The sequence below is a fragment of the Ranitomeya variabilis genome, chromosome 4 (assembly GCF_051348905.1).
Source record: "Ranitomeya variabilis isolate aRanVar5 chromosome 4, aRanVar5.hap1, whole genome shotgun sequence".
Lineage (NCBI taxonomy): Eukaryota > Metazoa > Chordata > Amphibia > Anura > Dendrobatidae > Ranitomeya > Ranitomeya variabilis.
The window spans coordinates 39,525,164-39,551,786 of NC_135235.1; the positions used below are offsets into that span (position 1 = coordinate 39,525,164).

The following is a 26,623-nucleotide window of genomic DNA, read 5'->3' on the forward strand; positions in this document are numbered from 1 at the left end:
CTTAGGCTGTAAACTGAAAGCTGCTTTTTGATTGGTCATGTCATTAACCGACCCAAGGTTACAAACTATAAGTCAGTCTCTGATTGACAGCTGCGGCGTTTTGCCACTATAGTTGCCGTATCCAATCAGCTCTCATGTTCTACTTCTAGAAGCTGATCACTGATATTTCGCAATGAGACAACGCAATAGCCTTTAGGTCTACACCAACCAATCAGCTTTCATTTTCCACTAATACAAAAGCAAGTTAACTGATTGGGTTGATATGGGTGTCTCATCCCAACCAATCACTTTTCAGGTCTCATTTTCCACTAATGCAATGAAAAAAAAACAATCTGCTCACTGATTGGTTACTATGTACTATAAATACTATTACAACCAATCACCATTTAGCTTTCATTTTCCCAGCACAGGTTAATGAAAACTGCTGATAGGTTGCTAGAAGCAAAACGAAACCGACACGTTTCAGTGTCCCATAGCGACCAATCGGTTTTTACCTCTTATTTAACACGGGCTAGAGAAAAAATAAAAGCTGCTCTCCTATTGGTTCGTATGGTGTCCCGCTTTCTGCCATCCCAGAGGTGGTGACGTCACGGCGAATCACGTGACCCCCAACAAAGTTCTCTCTCTTCCCTCTCTTCTGTTGTTCCGAGACCAGGAGGAGGAGGAGGAGGCCGGGCAATGGCGGCCTGAGCGCTGACTCCTCCACACCTTCCCTGTGTCCCGCAGCCATTCTTCTCACAGCTCGGGGAGGAGCTACCTCCAGGAAATCCCTGACACGCCGGCCAGGGCTGGGCTATCACCTCCTCCCTCCTCCTCCTCCTCACAAAGTTACAGTGTGTCCATCCCCAGCTCTTCCCTCCTTGTTGTTACCAGGAGTTACTTTCCACTGTTACTTTAGGATTTAGCTGCCCCCCCTCCCCCGATGACGGCTGCCCGACCCTGAGCTCAGGACCTGGGGGAGCAGCAGGCACCATGACTCGCTGGGTGCCCACCAAGAAAGAGGAGAAGTATGGAGTGGGTAAGTGCAGGAAGTGGGGCTGCACTGGGGGACTACAACTCCCAGCATGTGCTCTGAGTGATTGGGGGAGGGTGGGGGGCCCTTCTGCACTGGGCCCCAACTTCTGTCCCTCTGCTGCTTCCTGTGTGTCCACATGTGGCTGATATTCTGCGCTAAATGCGATCAGTCCGCTGCACAAACTCAATTATTTGTGTCATTTTGCACGAAAATAAGCGACAAAAAACTTGACGGTGATCAGACCAGAGCAGCGGTCAGGGTACGTTCACACTGTGGGATTTTTTTCTTCCTGTCGTCCGGAAAAAAAGGCTCTCGACAGACTTTTCCTAAATTCTTCGTGCGGAAAAAAAGGACTCGGCCGACTTTTTAACCTCTTCTTCAGGCTTCCAAAAGCAGCAAGAGGGTAAAAGAAGCGAGCGGAGCGTTCTCCAGATGTTTTTATCTTTTTTTTTTTACTAGGAAGATGCTCCGTACTGTACGATAGGGAAGGGTTAAAACAAAAACAAACCAAAAAACTGGAAGCGGCCTGGGAATCTGTTGCAGTATTTTGTTGGCGGTTTCCCTTAGAATAAAAAGGCAGCGCTTTATTAATTTCTTAGCAGATGTCAAAAAACGTCTAAAGAATGCAAAAAAAAAAAAAAAAAGTTTCAAATGCTGAAAAAAATATTTACAAAAAACGTAAACTATAATGATACAGTGTAAGGACAGGTGAAGACAACTATTTTTGGTCCGCGTGCGATCCGTCAAAACATCAGGTCGCGCTCGGACCCATGTTATTCTATTGGGCTGTGCATATGTCTGACTTTTTACATCGGACCGAATCTGTCCGAGGAAAGGATCGCAGCATTCACTATTTGCTTCGGATATTTGGATCATACTCAGCGGTGCGAGGCAATGACTCCGCGGAGACCCTTGGATTGCACTCGGATGACATCAGAGTGCAGTCTGGTTTTCACGGACTGACAGAAAGGAGAAGATGGAGAAATTTTCTTTTTCATCTTCTCCCATCTGAGAAAGTCTGATCAGCGTAATCGGAGCGATTTTCTCGAATGTAAGAAGATGCTGCCGTGTGACCGTGGCCTAATAAAAACTCATGCGTTTCCTGAAACAATTTCAACTTCAATATTTTTGACAGTCGGGGAAAAAAAACCAGTGTAAACAGGTCTTTTTTTAGAAAGCTTGTGTTGAACAGCCTAGTAATCATCTGATGAACAAGCAAACTTTGTGTTTGGACCAAACATGGCGGCGTGAAGATCGGTATCGGCAGCTCATTGTCCGGTGTAAGCTGGTGATGTGCTGCCGATAGCGCAATACTGTATAGGGACAGAGCGATCATATTCACCATCGTTCTGAGCACATTCAATTCTGATTGGCCTGTGTAAACAGCACATTACACAGCCCGAGGCTACGGTTATACCGCGATTTAATGTGCCATACTGACATGACGGCGTTGCAGCATCACATCTAACAACTTCTTATATGCTGTCACATTTTGACCTCCCAGGATTGCTATTCAGAGTCTCACATGTTTCTACATGCGTTGGGTTTTCTGCTGCTGGTCGCAAGTTGCATGCGACTCACTTGCCATTGACATCAATGCAGGTAACATGCCACTGCGACCTGTGTGCGACATTGGTCATGCAACGGCAAATTGCAGACAAGTTGTTCAGTTTCTGTGTGCGAGCTTTGTCAGAGAGCTGCTGTCACACATTACTTTCCGCCACGCAGGTGTGGTCGTCTCACCGCCAAATAAAAAAAGACACGTCGTTTTTTGATCCAAACCACAGTTCACACCCATCAATGGATCCTTGAATGAAGCGGATAGCACACAGATGTCATCCAAGTGCTGTCCTTTTTTTACTATTTAAGGGCCATAGATTGTCTCAGCCGAGTGAATTGGGCCGATTATGTGAATAACACTCTGATCAGCGATTACTGTGTGATTCGATTCTCTCAGATGAGGAGATATAGGAAAAAATGTCTCCATCATCTGAATTCTGTGAGACCGCAGAAATCGGACTGCACTCAGATGTCATCCGACTGCAGTTGGATTTTTAACTTGCATGGCCGAGTTTGATCCAAATATAGGATCAAACTTGAACTTATTTATTTTTTCCTATGAAATAATCAAACATGCATTGCCTATAGCATAATATTGGTCTGGGTGCGATCCAATGTTTTGTCAGATTGCACTCAGGCCCAAAATACGCTTGTCTGCACCTGCCCTTATGGAGAGAATACCGTAATCTCGGAATTTTTCTTTTTGCACGCGAGAGAAATGGTGAAAACGAATGCATGGACCAAAAATGGTTGACAATTAGATCCAGCGCACTGATGATTTTTTTTTTAAAAGGCAACCCCCTTACCCCCCCCCCCCCAAAAAAAAAAAAAAAAAAAAAAAAAAGTGTGTCTGAATGAGGCCTAGCATGCAGGATTTGCTGTGCATATTGTGCACCATAAAATTACAGACTGCAGATTTTAGGATCCGCACCCCGCTCAGTTACCGTGCAAAAACGTTTTGGGCATATGCTAAAGAGGTTTTCTTTTGGCTATCAATATTCATTTGGAGCAGCACATCTGCTTGCTGCTGCTGTATGGCGGGGTGGTAGGAGTTAGACACTGCAACAATCTAAGACTAATGATATTCTGTCCTAAAAGTAAAGCTCCTGTTACAATTCTAGACTACCGCTTTAAAATCTGATCCACATATCTGGCGCCATATTCTGCAGATTTATGCAACTCCGCACAGAATATCTTCAGCATCTTCACCACATGTTGCCAGACCATTTGTGTATTTCACTAATATGGATGAACGCACTATTTAGAATGACGTATTGATGAAGAATCGCACAAATAGTCATCCAGGTGAATGGGGCTGTGTTGAGGTTCCAAATTCTTGTGATCTGCACTTTGCGATCACAGCGCTCTGCAGGTCACATCTGTAACATATAGTAGCTTGAAAATTGTGCACGGCCGCGCAACATATGCTTTAGATTTTTTTTTTACATCTGCCCAGTTGTGTTATTTAGTTAAAATATGCATTAATGTTTGTGTTCATGTCTGGGACTCTGGTGTAATGTAAAAGGTTAAGGGCACAGAGAAAGACTCATAAGTTCTGATGTAAGATACCACCCTAAGCTTCCTAGTGCAATTTGAATTTCATGTTGCAAGATGTGAAGGAGTTTTCTCATGATCCTAAAACATACACTTGCATAGTGCTTGTAACAATTAACAAACTTGCAATTTTTCTAAAAAATCCTCATCATTCTCGAGAATTTTAATTAATTTATATATTTTATTTTATTGTTTTCTTCTCGTTGCTTAAGCTTACCAGCCACCTCTGCAGTCTTAGTGGTAGCAAGTAGGTCAGTGTTTCCAGGCTGTTGGCTATAGAGTTTGTAAGCGCTGCTTTGACGCTCCCTGGATCGTTCTGCTTGCGGCACATAGATCGGGCCACTGGTGTATTGTTGCCATTTGTCGGAACTGTCAATAAATTAAAAGTGCACTGCAGCTCATCAAGCCAGAAGCTTGGAGGCCGGAGAGTGATGCGATGCTGAAGACTAGATGAGAAATCCCCTTTTAAACCATTGAAAGCAACCCTCCTCCCTAGTATTAAAAAGTGACTATACATTTGTGTCGTATGGCCATCCTACCCAGTGCCGGCCAAATCCGCTTGTGAAGTGCTTAAAATCTTTTGTGAAAATCCGCAAGAAAAATTTGACGCTCTGTGGGATCTAAAAATCAACATCATATGTCTATTTCCGTGTGGAAACCCTTTAAAAGGGGTTTTCTCATCACAGACTTTGCTATGATGTCTGATTTGTGAGGATGTAACAAATATGACCATTGCTGATTGTAAGACCAAGCACCATGGCACCCAAGACCAAGCACCATGGCACCCAAGACCAAGCACCATGGCACCCAAGACCAAGCACCATGGCACCCTAGACCAGGTACCATGGCACCCTAGACCAGGTACCATGGCACCCAAGACCAGGTACCATGGCACCCAAGACCAGGTACCATGGCACCCAAGACCAAGCACCATGGCACCCAAGACCAAGCACCATGGCACCCAAGACCAAGCACCATGGCACCCAAGACCAAGCACCATGGCACCCAAGACCAAGCACCATGGCACCCAAGACCAAGCACCATGGCACCCAAGACCAAGCACCATGGCACCCAAGACCAAGCACCATAACACCCAAGACCAGGTACCATAGCACCCAAGACCAAGCACCATGGCACCCAAGACCAAGTACCATAACGCCCAAGACCAGGTACCATAGCACCCAAGATCAGGCACCATGGCACCCAAGACCAGGCACCATGGCACCCAAGACCAGGTACCATAGCACCCAAGACCAGGCACCATGGCACCCAAGACCAGGCACCATGGCACCCAAGACCAGGTACCATGGCACCCAAGACCAGGTACCATGGCACCCAAGACCAGGTACCATGGCACCCAAGACCAGGTACCATGGCACCCAAGACCAGGTACCATGGCACCCAAGACCAGGTACCATGGCACCCAAGACCAGGTACCATGGCACCCAAGACCAGGTACCATGGCACCCAAGACCAGGTACCATGGCACCCAAGACCAGGTACCATGGCACCCAAGACCAGGCACCATGGCAGCCAAGACCAGGCACCATGGCAGCCAAGACCAGGCACCATGGCAGCCAAGACCAGGCACCATGGCAGCCAAGACCAGGCACCATGGCAGCCAAGACCAGGCACCATGGCAGCCAAGACCAGGCACCATGGCAGCCAAGACCAGGCACCATGGCAGCCAAGACCAGGCACCATGGCAGCCAAGACCAGGCACCATGGCAGCCAAGACCAGGCACCATGGCAGCCAAGACCAGGCACCATGGCAGCCAAGACCAGGCACCATGGCAGCCAAGACCAAAAACTTGACGCTCTGTGGGATCTAAAAATCAACATCATATGTCTATTTCCGTGTGGAAACCCTTTAAAAGGGGTTTTCTCATCACAGACTTTGCTATGATGTCTGATTTGTGAGGATGTAACAAATATGACCATTGCTGATTGTAAGACCAAGCACCATGGCACCCAAGACCAAGCACCATGGCACCCAAGACCAAGCACAATGGCACCCAAGACCAAGTACCATGACACCTGTCATGATTCCCCAATGGCATGGGAACATCAGAGACACAAAATAAGACTAGCTCTCACGCGCCAGCCGGAGAACTAACTACGCCTGGAAGAGGAAGGAACAGACCTGGCTTACCTCTAGTGAAATTCCCCAAGATGATAGTAGCCCCCACATATATTAACGGTGAGTTCAGAGGAAAAGACATACACAGTATGAAGGTAGATTTAGCAAAGCGAGGTCCACTTACTAGATAGAGGAAGGATACAAAAGAGGACTTCACGGTCAGCTGAAAAACCCTTTCAAAAACCCATCCTGAAATTACTTTAAGACTCCTGTGTCAACTCATGACACAGGAGTGGCAATTACAGTCCACAAGAGCTTCCAGTAACAGGAAAAGACAAAACTGTAAACTGGACAAAAATACAAAACAAAACGGACAAGAGTCCACTTAGCTGATCAGCAGACTAGTAGCAGGAACATGCAACTGAATGACTCAGGTTACAATGATGACCGGCAAGGAAGTGACTGGAGAGCAAGGCTAAATAGGGAACTCCCAAAACTGATGGAAGCAGGTGAGCTGAGGCAGAAAAGTAAACACAAGTCTCCAGTACCACCAGCCACCACCGGGGGAGCCCAAAAAGCGGATCACAACAGTACCCCCCCCTTAAGGAGGGGGCACCGAACCCTCACAAGAACCGCCAGGGCGACCTGGATGAGCCCTATGAAAGGCACGAACCAAATCCGAGGCATGAACATCAGAGGCAGTTACCCAAGAATTATCTTCCTGACCATAGCCCTTCCACTTAACCAGATACTGGAGTCTCCGCCTGGAAATACGGGAGTCCAAGATCTTCTCTATAACGTACTCCAATTCATCCTCAACCAGCACAGGAGCAGGAGGCTCAGCAGAAGGAACCACCGGCACCTCGTATCTCCGCAACAACGACCGATGGAACACATTATGGATAGCGAAAGATGCCGGGAGGTCCAAACGAAAGGAAACAGGGTTAATAATCTCCAAAATCCTATAGGGACCGATGAACCGAGGCTTAAATTTAGGAGAAGAAACCCTCATTGGGACAAAACGGGAAGACAACCACACCAAGTCCCCAACACGAAGGCGAGGACCAACCCGACGCTGGCGGTTAGCAAACCGCTGAGTCTTCTCCTGGGACAAATTCAAATTGTCCACCACTTGTCCCCAAATCCGATACAACCGATCCACCACAGCATCTACTCCAGGACAATCCGAAGACTCCACCTGACCAGAAGAAAAACGGGGATGAAACCCCGAATTGCAAAAGAAAGGGGAAACCAAAGTGGCAGAACTAGCTCGATTATTAAGAGCAAACTCCGCCAACGGCAAAAAGGCAACCCAATCATCCTGATCCGCAGACACAAAACACCTCAAATACGTCTCCAAAGTTTGATTAGTTCGCTTTGTCTGGCCATTAGTCTGAGGATGGAAGGCAGACGAAAAAGACAAATCAATGCCCAACCTGGCACAGAATGCCCGCCAAAATCTAGAAACGAACTGGGTACCCCTATCAGAAACGATATTTTCAGGAATACCATGCAAGCGAACCACATTTTGAAAAAACAAAGGAACCAACTCAGACGAGGAAGGCAACTTCGGTAATGGCACCAAATGAACCATCTTAGAAAAACGGTCACACACCACCCAGATAACAGACATCCTCTGAGAGACAGGAAGATCAGAAATAAAGTCCATAGAGATGTGCGTCCAAGGCCTCTTCGGAATAGGCAAGGGCAACAACAACCAACTAGCCCTAGAACAACAAGGCTTGGCCCGAGCACACACATCACAAGACTGCACAAAAACACGCACATCTCGAGACAGAGATGGCCACCAGAAGGATCTAGCCACCAAATCCCTGGTACCAAAAATTCCAGGATGACCCGCCAGCGTAGAAGAATGAACCTCCGAGATGACTCTACTGGTCCAATCATCAGGAACAAACAGTCTACCAGGTGGACAGCGATCAGGTCTATCAGCCTGAAACTCTTGCAAAGCACGTCGCAGATCTGGGGAAATAGCGGATAATATCACCCCATCCTTAAGGATACCTGTAGGTTCCGAATCACCAGGGGAATCAGGCTCAAAACTCCTAGAAAGGGCATCCGCCTTCACATTCTTAGAACCTGGTAGATATGAGACCACAAAATTAAACCGAGAGAAAAACAACGACCAGCGCGCCTGTCTAGGATTCAGGCGCCTGGCAGACTCAAGGTAAATCAGATTCTTGTGATCAGTCAAAACCACCACCTGATGTCTAGCACCCTCAAGCCAATGACGCCACTCCTCAAATGCCCACTTCATGGCCAAAAGCTCCCGATTACCGACATCATAATTTCTTTCGGCGGCAGAAAATTTTCGAGAAAAGAACGCACAAGGTCTCATCACTGAGCAATCGGAACTTTTCTGCGACAAAACCGCCCCCGCTCCGATCTCGGAAGCATCGACCTCAACCTGAAAGGGGAGAGAGACATCGGGCTGGCGCAACACAGGGGCAGACGAAAAGCGGCGCTTAAGTTCCCGAAAGGCCTCCACAGCGGCAGAGGACCAATTGGCAACATCAGCACCATTCTTAGTCAAATCCGTAAGAGGCTTAGCAACACCAGAAAAACCAGTTATAAAGACCCTTTAGAGAAGTAGGCTGCGTCCAGTCACAAATAGCCCGAACCTTGACAGGGTCCATCTCAACAGAAGAAGGGGAAAAAATGTACCCCAAAAAAGAAATCTTTTGAACCCCAAAAACACACTTAGAACCCTTTACACACAGAGAATTCTCCCGCAAGACCTGAAAAACCCTCCTGACCTGCTGAACATGAGACTCCCAGTCCTCAGAAAAAATCAAAATATCGTCCAAATACGCAATCATAAATTTATCCAGATAGTCACGGAAAATATCATGCATAAAGGACTGAAAAACTGAAGGTGCATTAGAAAGGCCGAAAGGCATTACTAAATACTCAAAGTGGCCCTCAGGCGTATTAAATGCGGTTTTCCACTCATCCCCTTGCTTAATTCGCACCAAATTATACGCCCCACGGAGATCAATCTTGGAGAACCACTTAGCCCCCCTTATGCGAGCAAACAAATCAGTAAGCAGCGGCAACGGATACTGATATTTGACTGTAATTTTATTCAGGAGTCGATAATCAATACAAGGCCTCAGCGAGCCATCCTTTTTAGAGACAAAGAAAAACCCAGCTCCTAAAGGTGATGAAGAAGGACGAATATGTCCCTTTTCCAGGGACTCCTTAACATACTCTCGCATGGCAGCATGCTCAGGTACAGATAGGTTAAACAAACGACCCTTTGGAAATTTACTGCCTGGAACCAGATCTATGGCGCAATCACACTCTCTGTGGGGAGGGAGAGAACCAATTTTAGGCTCTTCAAAAATATCCCCAAAATCCGACAAAAATGCCGGAACCTCAGAGGGAATAGATGACGAGATAGAAACCAAAGGTATGTCCCCATGAGCCCCCCGACATCCCCAGCTTAACACAGACATAGTTTTCCAGTCCAGTACTGGGTTATGAGATTGCAACCATGGTAATCCAAGCACTAACACATCATGTAAATTATGCAACACGAGGAAGCGAATCATCTCCTGATGGTCTGGAGTCATACACATAGTCACTTGCGTCCAGAACTGTGGTCTATTACAAGCCAGAGGTGTAGAATCTATACCCTTCAGAGGTATAGGAACTTCCAGAGGCTCCAAATCAAACCCACAGCGCCTGGCGAAGGACCAATCCATGAGACTCAGAGCGGCGCCAGAGTCCACATAGGCATCCACGGTAATAACTGATAATGAACAAATCAGAGTTACAGACAGAAGAAATTTAGACTGTAAAGTGCCAATAGAAACAGACTTGTCAACCTTCCTAGTACGTTTAGAGCATGCTGATATAACATGCGCGGAATCACCACAGTAGAAGCACAAGCCATTTTTGCGCCTATAATTCTGCCGCTCGCTTCTTGACAGAATTCTGTCACATTGCATTTTCTCTGGCGTCCCTTCAGAAGATACCGCCAAATGGTGCACGGGTTTGCGCTCCCGCAAACGCCGATCAATCTGAATCGCCATTGTCATGGACTCATTCAGACCTGTGGGCATAGGAAACCCCACCATGACATCCTTAACGGCATCAGAAAGGCCCTCTCTGAAATTTGCCGCTAGGGCACACTCATTCCACTGAGTAAGCACAGACCATTTACGAAATTTTTGGCAGTATATCTCAGCTTCATCTTGCCCTTGAGACAGGGCTATTAAAGCTTTTTCAGCTTGAATCTCCAAATTAGGTTCCTCATACAGCAACCCTAAAGCCAGAAAAAACGCATCCACATTGAGCAACGCAGGATCCCCTGGTGTCAATGAAAATGCCCAATTTTGAGGGTCACCTCGCAGCAAAGAAATCACAATCTTAACCTGCTGAACAGGATCTCCAGAGGAGTGAGGTCTGAGAGAAAAGAATAATTTACAATTACATTTGAAATTCAGAAACCGAGATCTATCTCCGGAAAATACCTCTGGTGTAGGAATCTTAGGTTCAGAAATAGGAGTACGTATAACATAATCTTGTAAATCCTGAACCTTCGTAGCAAGATTATTAAAACCTGCAGCCAAACTCTGAGGGTCCATCCTTAAACCGGAGAGATCAGAGCCATTCAAGGATTAGAAGGAGAGAATGGCAAGGCTGTAAATAGAGCAGAAATACAACTGAGCCAACTAAGTAGCAAACATGAGAGGAAAAAAAAATAAAAAAAAAAATCTACAGACTTCTTTTACTCTCCTTTCTTCTGCCAATTACTTTAACGTTGGCCGGTCATACTGTCATGATTCCCCAATGGCATGGGAACATCAGAGACACAAAATAACAGACTAGCTCTCGGGTGATGGAAACTCAAGCTGACCGTGACCTAAATCTACCACACAACTAACAGTAGCCAGGGAGCATTCCTACGGCTGCCTAAATACCACGCGCCAGCCGGAGAACTAACTACGCCTGGAAGAGGAAGGAACAGACCTGGCTTACCTCTAGTGAAATTCCCCAAGATGATAGTAGCCCCCACATATATTAACGGTGAGTTCAGAGGAAAAGACATACACAGTATGAAGGTAGATTTAGCAAAGCGAGGTCCATTTACTAGATAGAGGAAGGATACAAAAGAGGACTTCACGGTCAGCTGAAAAACCCTTTCAAAAACCCATCCTGAAATTACTTTAAGACTCCTGTGTCAACTCATGACACAGGAGTGGCAATTTCAGTCCACAAGAGCTTCCAGTAACAGGAAATGACAAACTGTAAACTGGACAAAAAATACAAAACAAAAAGGACAAGAGTCCACTTAGCTGATCAGCAGACTGGTAGCAGGAACATGCAACTGAAAGACTCAGGTTACAATGATGACCGGCAAGGAAGTGACTGGAGAGCAAGGCTAAATAGGGAACTCCCAAAACTGATGGAAGCAGGTGAGCTGAGGCAGAAAAGTAAACACAAGTCTCCAGTACCACCAGCCACCACCGGGGGAGCCCAAAAAGCGGATCACAACAGACACCCAAGACCAAGTACCATGACACCCCACTTGGCATTTTTCCTTGCGCAAATTCACTTTAAAGTAAACCTCGTATTTGGAGCTTTGACTAATTTTATTCTGGAATTGTTGCCCCTTTTTAGTGTATAATTTCCACTTCTAATCTTTAAACCCGCAGAAATGACAATTTCCCATCTCTGCTTTCTAAATGCGGACAGTTCAGGACAGACGCCGTAGGTTGCTGTGTCTGTGTACCGGGCTGCACCATTTTTGTAGGAGTCTGGGGTTCTCAGCCCTGTGTATATGGGAAGTCCATGTGAGTAATCTGTCAGCCTGCGCTGAGTCACTTGTTCTACCAAAGTGTTAGCTTTTCAATAGGAAGAAATGTAAAGAGGATTTATGGAGTTGGCATCTCTTCATTTATTAGTGGCTATGTCAGCGGCTTCTTGTGCCTGGTCTGGTCTGGAGAAGGCAATCTCCAGGTATTGAGCAAATGAAAGGGAAACACACCTTACAAATACAGGCAGATGTTACATATCAGGAATTGATGCAGGAAATGTGTTTTTTAAACCACGTCATAAACCTATTTCCTCATTGCCTTCAAAAGGGAAGACTAAAGAATTGAACATTTCCTAAAACTTAGGATTTTTTTTTTTTGAGGAAACTGCAGAAAAATGTGACTTAACAGGAGTTTTGCAACTTTAAAAACTTAATTTGGCATAAGCCGTCGTTCTAAGGTGCATAGGCCTGGATGCTTACCGATTTCTAAATTGTAGGGGCAATGTAAAGCACTCGCTTCAGAGCTAAATGGAGCTTCCCGCCATTGGTCCTCTCTGACGCATTTCCCGTATTACTGTACAAGTTGTGGAAAATCTGTTACAACTCTCATTACTGCTCCATTGAAATAAGTGGAGCATCTATACACAAATACCTGGTTCGTCACGTTATGACTGTAAAGCCACAATTAAATGGTTGGACCACAGCCACCATATACTCAGCCGAGAATAGAAGCCCATGTGCATGAGCGGTCTGTGCAGGGCTGTGGAGTCGGTATAAAATGGACCGACTCCTTAACTATATAATAAATTGGGTACAGTAGTACAATGCAGGATGTGCTGAAAATTTGTTAATAATAATTTGGGAAAGTTATGAAATGTCCTATAAATGTCTGTTCTGTTCCTGATCTAAGTATCTGGGATTTTAGTGGAGATGAATCTGTGCTGTGCACTTTATGCACATGCTCAGTAGTGAGGCAGGGCTGTGGAGTCATAGAGGAGGTGAATCTGCTGCACTTTATGCACATGCTTGGTAGTGAGGCAGGGCTGTGGAGTCATAGAGGAGATGAATCTGTGCTACACTTTATGCACATGCTCAGTAGTGAGGCAGGGCTGTGGAGTCATAGAGGAGATGAATCTGTGCTACACTTTATGCACATGCTCAGTAGTGAGGCAGGGCTGTGGAGTCAGAGGAGGTGAATATGTGCTGCACTTTATGCACATGCTCAGTAGTGAGGCAGGGCTGTGGAGTCATAGAGGAGATGAATCTGTGCTGCACTTTATGCACATGCTCAGTAGTGAGGCAGGGCTGTGGAGTCAGAGGTGGTGAATCTGTGCTGCACTTTATGCACATGCTCAGTAGTGAGGCAGGGCTGTGGAGTCATAGAGGAGATGACTCTGTGCTGCACTTTATGCACATGCTCAGTAGTGAGGCAGGGCTGTGGAGTCATAGAGGAGATGAATCTGTGCTACACTTTATGCACATGCTCAGTAGTGAGGCAGGGCTGTGGAGTCATAGAGGAGGTGAATCTGCTGCACTTTATGCACATGCTTGGTAGTGAGGCAGGGCTGTGGAGTCATAGAGGAGATGAATCTGTGCTACACTTTATGCACATGCTCAGTAGTGAGGCAGGGCTGTGGAGTCATAGAGGAGATGAATCTGTGCTACACTTTATGCACATGCTCAGTAGTGAGGCAGGGCTGTGGAGTCAGAGGAGGTGAATATGTGCTGCACTTTATGCACATGCTCAGTAGTGAGGCAGGGCTGTGGAGTCATAGAGGAGATGAATCTGTGCTGCACTTTATGCACATGCTCAGTAGTGAGGCAGGGCTGTGGAGTCAGAGGTGGTGAATCTGTGCTGCACTTTATGCACATGCTCAGTAGTGAGGCAGGGCTGTGGAGTCATAGAGGAGATGACTCTGTGCTGCACTTTATGCACATGCTCAGTAGTGAGGCAGGGCTGTGGAGTCATAGAGGAGATGAATCTGTGCTACACTTTATGCACATGCTCAGTAGTGAGGCAGGGCTGTGGAGTCAGTCAGTGAAATTGAAGAGATGGAGGGTTACCACAGCGCTGGTTCTGTGCACATAGGATGTCATATTAACAGCAGCACATCACCTGTTTACACAGGACGATGTGCTGCCGAGAACACTGAATTTAATGTCAGTATGAGCGATCCAGTCACCAGGCGATTGTGATTGCTCTCTGTTAACACAAGCCATCGGATACAAGCCATCGTCGAAAGAGCATTCTAATGGAGGCTGGTTCCCCATTGTGGGCTCCTCTAAATGACCCTTTAATCATTAATTTCATATAGAGGTCTTTTCTGTTTCTATTATGCCCAATCCCCATCAGATAACAGAAAGGCATGGCTGTGTACATATGGCACACGATGGAGCATGGCATGAGTCATGAGCCGCCTTCATTTTAAATCTGGGCTTTATAGCAACTGTTTGCTTTATGCATAAAGCTTGTAGCGTGTTTATAGTGTCCCCTGTCTTGGTTTTTCTTGCTTCCATATCTAGATATTCAGTAAAAATAAAAATATTCTGGGCTCTGTATAGTTTTTAACACAGGAGCCTACGGGAGACTGGTGCCAACATATCATTATAAAGTTGCAGGTGTATGTCAAGAAGTCCTGCAAAGTAAACTGCAAAACGAACTGTCGGTCCAAGTTCACATAGCCCCTACCAAGGATCAGTGCGGTCACATGTCCTCTTACGAACAGTATTGCATGTTTAAGCCCGCGTTCACACATCCGTGAGTCAGACTGGCTGCGGAACACGACAGCTCCATAGGCACACGTGAGACTGTCATGCTCAGGTTGGGACATCCCACGACTAGAGATGGGCGAACCAGGACAGTAAAGTTCGGCGTCAGTACCGAACACCTACTTTTCAGGCACGGACACCGAACACGGACTTCACTAAGAAGTCCGTGCTACTGTTCGGCTGCCCAAACACCGGGTGTTTGTCGCGCTGTCATGTGCATGGCAGCGCAGCAAACACCGCTTCTAATTGGTGGTGAAATCGTCCATGCCGGTCATAGAACCGCAGTTCCCACGCTGTCAAAAGACATCGGAGATATAAAGTTCACCTCTGGTCACTCGTGTCAGTGAGAGCAGGAGCAGCTTATGGGAGTATTCATTAGCCGGCTCCTGTGCTGTAAATAAATAATGAAGAAGAAAAAAAAACTGGTTTGGGTTCCCCCATATTTTTGATAACCAGCCAGGCAAAACTCACAGCTGGGGGGCTGCAAACCTCAGCTGTCAGCATTAGCAAGCCTGGTTATCAAGAATAGAGGAATCCTCACTTTTTAAAATTATTTAAATAAATAATTTAAAAAAAATGGCGTGTGGGGTCACTCCCATTTTTGACAACCAGCCTTGCTAAACTAGACAGCTGGGGGCTGGTATTCTCAGACTGGTAAGTGGCCATGGATATTGGCCTCCCCAGCCTAAATATAGCAGCCTACAGCTGTGCAGAAAAGGTGGATCTATTAGATGCACCAATTCTGGGGCTTTCCCTTTTCTGGGTGGCTGCGGGCTGCTATTTTAGGCTGGAGGGGGGCAATATCCATGGCCCCTTACTGGCCTGAGAATACCACCCCCCAGCTGTCTGCTTTAGCAAAGCTGGCCATTAAAAATACGGGGGAACCCACACCAGTTTTTTTGTTTTTTTTAAATTATTTACAGCGCAGGAGCTGGCTGATGAATACTCCCATCAGCCCCTCCTGCTCTCACTGTTATTAGCAGCAGCAGATGTCGGCTGATGGGAGCTGTGGTCTCATCAGCTGGCACCAGAGACCGGAGGTGAACTTTATACCTCCGATCACAGCTGCGCGCTCACTCTGTCTTTTGACATCACGGAAACCGCGGCTCTCTGACCGGCGGGGATGATTTTCTAGCCAATCAGAAGCGGTGTTTGCCGCGCTGTCATACACATGCGACATTACATCTATTGATTCCGTATTGTGACTGATACACACAGGTGCAAATATTTCTAAATGACAGGTAGGATCCACAGGTAGTATAACGCCAGGTCTGAGAGTTTACTGTAATTCCAGAGGCTTTCTTTCTTTGTAACATGTCACAATAGGAAGTGGCTTGGTGTGGCAATGTGCGCCTACCATAATGATTTGGCAGCAGCTGGTCCCCCTCCTGCTCCAGGCGCTGTGTGTGAGATCGCTGCTGTGGCTCATCCCGTTGGAATGGGCCTGTAAGGCGGCGCGCCTATTCCCCCAGCACTCAGTACAGGAAGGCCTTCTTCGTCCTCCTCCCTCGCCCCTCCCGCCTCATCCCTGACACTTCAATGCTTCCTCGCAGCCGCGAACACTGGCTACTTTTAAAATCAATCCCTTCAATTGAGATTGCAAATACTTCCAGTCCTGGAAGCAAAACTTCAGATCATTGTGGGACTGTATTGACTTGTCTCGGTGGCACTCATCCATCCGGCTTGTTAAGCTGCGATTCATGGAAGATGCGCTTGTTTTCCCCATTATCCGCTATGAGGTAGAGCTGGTATATCTAGTCGGTGGTGTCTGTATATAAGACCTATATATGATCAGGTCCGCAGGTATCGCCCTGTCCTGTAATGCTTGCATGTTAGCTCTTTAATGAGCACTCCTGTTATCCACGGCTGCTCATCATGTGTCATTATTATTATGCTTTGCTTATATAGCACCATCATATTCTGTGGCGCTTTACAGACATTATCATCACTGTCCCCATTGGGACTCACAATCCACATTTCCCATCAGTATGTCTGTGTGGAAGGAAACCGGAGAACACGGAGAAACCTACGCAAACACGGGGAGAACATACAAACAGATATTCTTGGTTGGGTTTGAACCCAGGACCCAAGTGTGGCAAAGCATCAATGCTAACCACTGAGCCACCGTGCGGTTTAACAGGGCTGCTCACCTCCCATTGCATGATACCTGCCAATCATACAAGTGTCCGGCAGTTATCTGCTAACACAACTTCATCATCCATGCTCACCTCCATCATTGTCCAGCTCTGCTCAGTAGCACAAACCCATTTAAATATCAACTACTTTTTTTCCTTTTATTTTTTTGCAGCCATAACTTCATTGTTTTTGCATTGAACATAGTTTTATGTTGGAGAATTGACACCTCTTGGAGAAGTATTTCATTTAGACCTCCTTCAGAGGAGACTATAATATTGGTCAGCTAGCTGAATCCTGACAGGATGTCGCATGCACACTGTCAGGATTCAGCCTGGTTTGCCTGCAAATTGCAAACTTCAGGCCAAGTAATGGACACATGTTTCGGTTTACAGAGCTGAATTCTGACAGTGTGCCACGTGCGATGGCACAGCAGAATTTTATGTTGTGCCTGGAAAACCCCTTTAACCTATGATAGTGTGCATGAGTAAGACAGACAGATGGTAATAAAATCGCTGCATGCACTTTCCTGCTCCAGGACTGGAATGGCAGGCTACTCTTGTACTGGTCCAAGGTGTCTACATTTTTGTAATTTCTTTTTCTGTCATTTTTATTCTTTTTTTTTTAATTATTATTTTTAATTTCTTTTTGTAAATCCTTGTTTCCCATTTTTTACAATTTCATTAAGGGATCACCTGCTTGTAATGTGTATTTATATTCCTATAATGTGCAGCTCCCTAACAGCGAGCTTGGTGTAAGAAGACTTCTTTAGGGTCTTTTCTAGGTCTACAAGGCACAGGGACCCCCCAATCATGTTTCTGGGAATGAGCCCATCAAAGGGTCCGAACCTCTTTCTTGAACCTGGCAATGAAAGGACTCAATGGCTGGGATTAGAGCTTCCTTCAGTCCTGTACTCCCGAACTTATGGTGCACCATAAAAAAAGTGACACCTCACAATAAGGCCCCATAACGTCCTTAAAAACAAAATTCAAATTGGCTGTCGGTATGTGGTTATATTATGATCTCATGGCGTAACCTGAAGCTCGTGGACCCCAATGCAAAACCTCCAACTGGGCCCTCAACACAGATTTGTAATCGTAATGGTCTTTTCATATGACCTTTTGGCTCCCCACAGGCTCAATGTGCCGGGTGCGACTGAAACCTCTGAACACATTCTAGTTACGCCCCTGAGTATGCTCTCCGGGCCTGATTGGTGCACGTCCATCTGATGACACCCCCGCAGATCCAGGCAATGCCGGCTCCCCAGTGCAGGGTGAGGTGTGCGAGCTTTCCCCCTGCAAAGCCTCCTCTACCTGGTGCCGGTTAGGGTCCACTTTAGCTGGATGTCAGCTTAATGCTTATATGCCTGCCGCTGATATTTTACAAGTATCTAATACACACGGGAGGCTGAGCAGATCGGTTATTTTCATGGGCAATTATCATATCATAACTATGGTCAGTGCCAGTGCAGCCTGCGGTTGTAAAGGTATGCTGGGAGTTGTAGTTATGCAGCAGTTGCAGAAACGCATGTTGGTGAGCGCTGCTCTGAAGCATATAGAGCCGACCGCTCTGCAGACTCCTGGCTTGTTTGTGTTTATATTGTAAAGGACGAGTCTTTTGTTGAACAATAGAGAAAGCCTCGGCGCGTTCAGGAAGGTTCTGTGTGGGATCTGCACTGCTCAGCCAGAACGTCCGGCCACGGGCCAACGTCCTATTGTTATGACTTCAGAGGCAAAATGTCTATTCTGGAAGGTTTTGTCAGTACGCTACACGCTGCCTTTTCATCTGTCCTTGCAGTCATTTACATGTTGGATCCATACGGTTACATACTGGAATTGGACAGGCTTATTTCATACACATATGGCCTGAGGATAAAAAATATAAATATATATATATATATATATATATATATATATATATATATATATATATATATATATATAGATAAAAAGAAAAGGAACAGCACACTTTCTACTTATCTTCGGGTGCACAGCCCCCAGGATACCAGTCCATATATCCAGGTGATTCAATAATTAGAAAAAACGAGGCAGCACTCCATCTTTGCAATGTTTAGACGTGCAGGATTTTAATCAACCCACTGGTCTGGGCGACGTTTCGGCTCAGACTGAGCCTTTCTCAAGCAATGGGTATTACAAACAGGTGTCAATTTATAGTACTCCCAACAATAATCGTAGCCAAAGGGAATATATAATTCATACAGTAAATGCTTCATATATTGTGCAGATCCAAGTACATGTACAAATCAGTTCATCATGAACCGATATTATAAAGTGCTTTTATATAAAGTGCTCTGTGCTCTGTGCTCATATATTATTTCACATTTAAAATCCCCATATTTAGTTCACTATTCAGAGTGTATTCCAGCTAATATAACTTCATATTTCATATATACATACTTAAATGGTGATGAGCCCATGTGCCGCATGTAGGACGCCATTCCCCATATTCAGCGTCTGATAATACCAACAGCGCATGTCCAAGCGCGTCATCAGTATACCTACTGCGCATGTCTAGGCGCTTAATGGAAGTAGTGGATTGCCGACCAATTGGATGCTACATCACTTGCGCTTAAGCGTCTAATAACTCCGTATCATAGCGCTGCGCTTGTGCATAAGCGCTAACAATCATCAACTTGCTAGTGGCACACTAGCAAGTTGATGATTGTTAGCGCTTATGCACAAGCGCAGCGCTATGATACGGAGTTATTAGACGCTTAAGCGCAAGTGATGTAGCATCCAATTGGTCGGCAATCCACTACTTCCATTAAGCGCCTAGACATGCGCAGTAGGTATACTGATGACGCGCTTGGACATGCGCTGTTGGTATTATCAGACGCTGAATATGGGGAATGGCGTCCTACATGCGGCACATGGGCTCATCACCATTTAAGTATGTATATATGAAATATGAAGTTATATTAGCTGGAATACACTCTGAATAGTGAACTAAATATGGGGATTTTAAATGTGAAATAATATATGAGCACAGAGCACAGAGCACTTTATATAAAAGCACTTTATAATATCGGTTCATGATGAACTGATTTGTACATGTACTTGGATCTGCACAATATATGAAGCATTTACTGTATGAATTATATATTCCCTTTGGCTACGATTATTGTTGGGAGTACTATAAATTGACACCTGTTTGTAATACCCATTGCTTGAGAAAGGCTCAGTCTGAGCCGAAACGTCGCCCAGACCAGTGGGTTGATTAAAATCCTGCACGTCTAAACATTGCAAAGATGGAGTGCTGCCTCGTTTTTTCTAATTATATATATATACAGTTATATGAAAAAGTTTGGGCACCCCTATTCATCTTAAGCTTAATGTTTTATAAAAATAGTTTTTTTTTGCAACAGCTATTTCAGTTTCATATATCTAATAACTGTTGGACACAGTAATGTTTCTGCCTTGAAATGAGGTTTATTGTACTAACAGAAAATGTGCAATCTGCATTCAAACAAAATTTGACCGGTGCATAAGTATGGGCACCTCACCAGAAAAGTGACATTAATATTTAGTACATCCTCCTTTTGCAAAAATAACAGCTTCTAGTCGCTTCCTGTAGCTTTTAATGAGATCCTGGATGAAGGTATTTTTAACCATTCATCTTTACAAAACAATGCCAGTTCAGTTAAGTTTGATGGTCGCCGAGCATGGACAGCCCTCTTCAATGATCCCACAAATGTTCAATGATATTCAGGTCTAGGGACTGGGATGGCCATTCCAGAACAGTGTAATTGTTCCTCTGCATGAATGCCTGAGTAGATTTGGAGCGGTGTTTTGGATCATTGTCTTGCTGAAAGATCCATCCCCTGCGTAACTTCAACTTTGTCACTGAATCATGAACATTTTTGTCAAGAATTTGCTGATACTGAGAGGAATCCATGCGTCCCTCAACTGTAACAAGATTCCCGGTGCCGGCATTGGCCACACAGCCCCAAAGCATGATGGAACCTCCACCAAATTTTTACTGTGGGTAGCAAGTGTTTTTCTTGGAATGCTGTGTTTTTTTGCCGCCATGCATAATGCCTTTTTGTATGACCAAACAACTCAATCTTGGTTTCATCAGTCCACAGGACCTTCTTCCAAAAAGACATTGGCTTCTCCAAATGTGCTTTTGCATACCTCAGCAGACCCTGTTTGTGGCGTACTTGCAGAAACGGCTTTTTTCGCATCACTCTCCCATACAGCTTCTCCTTGTGCAAAGTGCGTTGTATAGTTGACCGATGCACAGTGACACCATCTGCAGCAAGTTGATGCTGCAGCTCTCTGGAGGTGGTCTGAGGATTGTCCTTGACTGATCTCACCATTCTTCTTCTCTGCCTTTCTGATGTTTTTCTTGGCCTGCCACTTCTGGCCTTAACAAGAACTGTACCTGTGTTCTTCCATCTCCTTACTATGTTCCTCACAGTGGAAACTGACAGGTTAAATCTCTGAGACAGCTTTTTGTATCCTTCCCCTGAACAACTATGTTGAATAATCTTTCTTTTCAGATCATTTGACAGTTGTTTTGAGGAGCCCATGATGCTGCTCTTCAGAGGAGATTCAAACAGGAGAACAACTTGCAAGAGGCCACTTTAAGTAGCTTTTCTCATGATTGCATACACCTGGCTATGAAGTTCAAAGCTCAATGAGGTTACAAAACCAAAAAAAGTGCTTTAGTAAGTCAGTAAAACATAGGTAGGAGTATTTAAAACAAGAAAATAATAAGGGTGCCCATACTTATGCACCTGTCAAATTTTGTTTGAATGCAGATTGCACATTTTCTGTTAGTACAATAAACCTCATTTCAAGGCAGAAACATTACTGTGTCCAACAGTTATTAGATATATGAAACTGAAATAGCTGTTGCAAAAAAAACAATTTTTATAAAACATTAAGCTTAAGATTAATAGGGGTGCCCAAACTTTTTCATATAACTGTGTGTGTATATATATATATATGTGTATATATATATATATATATATATATGTGTGTATATATATGTGTGTATGTATATATATATATATATATATATATATATATATATATAATATATTATCCACATGTATCAATGCTTTAATTAAAAAAAAAAAAAAAACACATCAAGCGGGACTCTTGTATGATCTGTAATATAGGCTGGATGAGAGCTATGTGTCATCCAGGCTGTATAATTGCCTATGGGAAAGATGCATGCACAGACCGCAGGACACAGGAGCTGGATCCATGCATGCTTAAGAGAGGAGGAAGGAGTCTCTTTAACCCAGCCAACTTCAAGGTTCTTGCCCTTTGTCCATGCACACAGAGTTCCTTTACTTTTGTAGAAGATTCTAGTTTGGTTTTATATCCTAAGTCGTGGTGAACAAAACACTTCTTTTGTTCACAGCTCATCGTCTCGGAAACCGACCACCGCTGCTAGAAAGCAGAACATGCGCAGTGTTTACAAGCTCTTTTCTGTTGAGATTCTAAGCACTATTGTAGCTGACGAGGATTCCCGGAGAGCGCCATTACCGCTCAATCGCTGCTCGCTTCAGAGAAGTGCTTACAAGCTGGACAGCAGCGGTGGTCGGTCTCCTTGTCAGCGAGCTGTAAACTAAAGTGTTAATATCTCAATAATGTCTGCAAATTTTAGCTTTAAATTGGAAAAGTGCTTGTTTTTACAATCGCTATCCGAACGTATCCTTCTATGATGATGGGAATAACCTTTTAAAAGGTTAATATTCTGATCGCCAACTCCAATATATGGCATATATCCTTTAGCTTTCTTCCTTTTTAAAGAAATTATTTGTAGACTTTTTTTTCCCTAGGGACGTGCCAAAGACATTGACACGCCGCATATCTGCAGTTGCAGGATGACGGAAATTGCGTGTGCCCGGACACTAATATGGGCAAAAACGTATTTTTGATAATGAATTACTATGGACATGTTTATTATCTGCACTTTGGTTCCTAGAAGAACCACTTAAATAGGACACTAGTGATGAGCAAATGTGATCAGATAAGATTTTATCGGAGCATGCTTGGGTTCGAGTGTCTTCGGCGTGCCCGAAAAATATATTCGAGTCCCCGATCCTGCATGTCTCGCAGCTGTTTGACAACTTCAACACATGCAGGGATTGCTTAACAGCTGCAAGACATGCAGGCTCGGGGACTCGAATATATTTTTTGAGCATGCCGAAGTCACTCGATTAGCACCCAAGCATGCTCAGATAACACCTTAAGAAGAGAGTTCAGAATTGTGACGATTTCCTAAACCGGACCTTCCAGGAGAGGTGACGGATCTGCTTTAGATGTATTGTCGAGCCTCTGGCCGCTCAGGGCTCTATGCTCACTCAGTTCTTTTCAAGAACTCGATAAAGCAAGACGCAGCGATACATTTATTCTGATTTATTCTTTTCTGTGTTTCTGAAATATGTTCCAGTTCATAAACTATTGTCGCATGTCGAGGGTTTATATACTTGTTTACACGGATATTTGGCCTGGTGAGAAAAATAGATTGGTTTTGTGTATTGACCTCTCGCAGACCCAAGCAGCAGACTGACGGTGATGTGCCAGCTTTTACGGTTGGATGACTCGGAAGTCACACGGAAGACGAAAATGTATCACTGAAATATTAAATGTCGTAAGAACAAGCAATAAAATGGACTCCATAGAGATGGATGTACTCGGTTTGCATGTAAAAGCAGGCTGACCCCACTGCACCGCTGAACTCCAAACTATAACGATGACATAATAAATGCAAAAAACTATTTCAAAGGGGCTGCCTCACCAAGGAAAATCTGTTTTCAGCTAGTTGCTGCAGGTAAAGAATAAATAGTTGATTCTCCCGGGGAAAGTTTCCTTCCGCTGTATATTTTCCATGCAGTGCTGACTGCAGGGAAGCTGAGCCCCCCACCCCCAATGTGAGACCTGATCTACCTAGCTATATAGGGCTAATTCCTAATCCCCTTTCCTCCACTTTGTAGGACATCTAGACTATGTCACAATCTCTATTCATCTGGCTTGTAAAAGAAAATTTATCAGGAAACCCCATTAAAGTATTATATACATATGAACTATGTGCCAGGGCTCAGCATTCAGAGAACTGCTAGATCTGCAGCAGATAAAAAGGTTTTTAATCAAACCTGCAGCTTCCAGTAAAGTATGTGACACATCGCTGGAATCAGGGTCTTCCGTGTATCATACGTCTCTCATATGGGGGAAACTACAAACAAATGGGGTATGAAAAAACCCTAAGACGAGAGTATCTTATGCTCACAATAAAAATAGTTTATTTATATCACATAGTAAACCATGCTTATAGGAAGAAAGTTAAAAAAACAAAACATAGTGATGCTCAATTACAGGAAAAACACGATATTGAATATACCAAGCCTAACTGATGTATAATATATAACCAAATAGATGTTATTAGATCACTAGCATAGGTATCACAAAAGTAGGATAAGTATCACGATCTTCAAAAAGTGGGTTTATGTTGACAGGTTTACTTCCTGACTGGTACTCAGCATGTCCCTGTCACCCCAGCGCATGTTTCGCCCTTCTTCGTCACACGCTTCCTGACCAAGGGCGAAACGTGCGTTGGGGCGACAAGGCAAGTACGCGTTTGCAGGTTTGCTAAAATGCAGCTACATGACGGTCACATGAGCGAGGCCTATTCTGTTGTGTTATATACGGCTTTATCAGGAGTTAATTTCCTCTGTATTTCTTCCCGCGTCCTCACTGTTGGCTACAGTGTTGTTGTTTTTTTTTAATAGACAATATTTGATTGATTGCTCGTAAAGAAAGGTAATAGAACCAATCTGTTCTCCAAATGCCGAGTTTTGCTTCCTCTATGTAAATATGTGGTAATCACCACGGATGAGATTATTACGCTGAGATGAAGTCTGCGGAGTGTGATCGTGGAGGTGAGCGGGTCCCCTTGTGTGAGCGTGACCCCCCGTATTGTCACTCCTGGTGCCGTGCCAGCTGATTGCAATCAGACATGGTGTATATTTAATTATTACATTTTTTTTATTTTCTGTCTGTAGAATTTACATTTTTGCTGTCTATCCATATTCATCTGATTATGTCTGAATCGTTCGCATGAGATAATTTTATTCTGTCGAAAGTTTAGAACAAAAACGAAGTTGATTATTTTGTTGCTCATTTTTCTGAAATGCTAATGTTCTGAGCGGGAATGAATATGTCATCACCGGATAGAAGAATCCATTATTTTTCCAGACTTTGGAGGAGAGAAATAAAAAAGTCCCAAAAGTTGTAAAATTTATTCTATTTCGTCTCATTTTTTCTTATATATGCAGGTATGGTGTTAGAAACCCAATGTAAGGACGCAGCTCAAGTTGCCCACAGGAGGTGTCTGCTATCTGTCCTGACACCTCCATATACATGATCGGAGGGAGAGGGAAGGATGCCACTACCAGACCCCTGTGATGGCCCCACAAAAAGCAAGAACAGAGAAGTGAACTCCCAATGACCAATGTTGGTTTATGAGCTTTTTTTATACTTACCGGGTTTTTTGCGGCCCGTTGTTGCAGGCCTTTTTTGTGGGCCGTATCGCCGCAATTTTCAAGGTCTGCAGCAATATCGGAACGCAAAAAACTTGCGGATCGCCATTTTCCAGGTTCCCAATACTATAGCAAAAGTATTAGGAAAAAAAACGGCAGTCTGCAAAACCGGAAGTGACGGCACACCGCAAAAACAACCTTCCGTTGTTTTTGCAGCCCCATTGATATTCAGTGGGGGCCGTGTCCATAAGCCGTGAAATATATAGAGCAAGCTCGATATTTTTTTCACGGCCGTAAATATGGGCTGTACGGCGATCCTATGTATTTTTTCGGCCCCTTTTTGCGAGCCCATAGAAATGCATTGGGGCCACAAAAACGGGCCGAAAAAACACAGCAAGTGTAAAATCAGCCTTACATGTACGATGTTCCACAAGGGCCTTAGCACCATGGGCTACTTTCATCGTTTTTTGCAGACAAAATAGTACTAAGTTTAGTGGTAGGATGCTGCTCTACCTGGCCAATATATGGATAATTCCTAATCACCCTTCCTCCACTTTGTAGGCCTTCCAGACGATTTGACAATCTCTTTTAATCAGGCTTGTAAAAGAAAATGTAGCAGGAAACCTCATTAAAGTATTTTACAAATAAACTATAATTTTTTTCCATAAATGTATCATAGATGGGTTTACCCACTTGTTACATAATCCGGGTGCCTTAGAACTTTACTGCACAAAAGTGAAAAAGCAGCTTCTGCCCTGCACATATTTGCGCTCATGTTTCTTTCCTCCTTTTCCATAGACGTTGTGCACCCTCCCTGAGATACTTTCTCCCCTCTCCACTGCATATCTGTCTACAATCCTCTCCGCCTCTCTTATGTGATCTCTAACACTAAGAGAAGGAAGGGAGGAGCAGAAGGATCTGTCAGGAGCGCTGATGAATTTATAACATTTTTGTAGATAATGCGGCTAAAGGAGATAGTCATTACAGCAGGAAAATGGAAGAAAATATTCAATGAAGACTATTTAGAAAGTTGGTTAACTTTGCATTCAGGAAGCAAATAAAAATAAATAATTCTGTATGGAGGTGAACATAGCCTTTAAAGAGAAAAAAAAAAGACACTATTAGCTTGCAGATATTGGGTTAATCTACAGATTACCAGCGTTCTGAAGCCATGCGGCCACCGTACCGTACACCCGGCTGCCGGGAGGAGAT

General features: G+C 44.5%; 1 protein-coding gene across 1 annotated transcript in view; it reads left to right on the forward strand.

Moving 5' to 3' along the window:
• Positions 1-639: 639 nt before the first annotated feature.
• DOCK1 (dedicator of cytokinesis 1) overlaps positions 640-26,623 on the forward strand; it is a 478,132-nt gene continuing 452,148 nt past the window's right edge. The window contains exon 1 of the mRNA XM_077258384.1: positions 640-1,018. Within this exon, the coding sequence (XP_077114499.1) occupies positions 973-1,018 (46 nt within the window). The 5' untranslated portion in view covers positions 640-972. The remainder of the gene's footprint in view (positions 1,019-26,623) is intronic.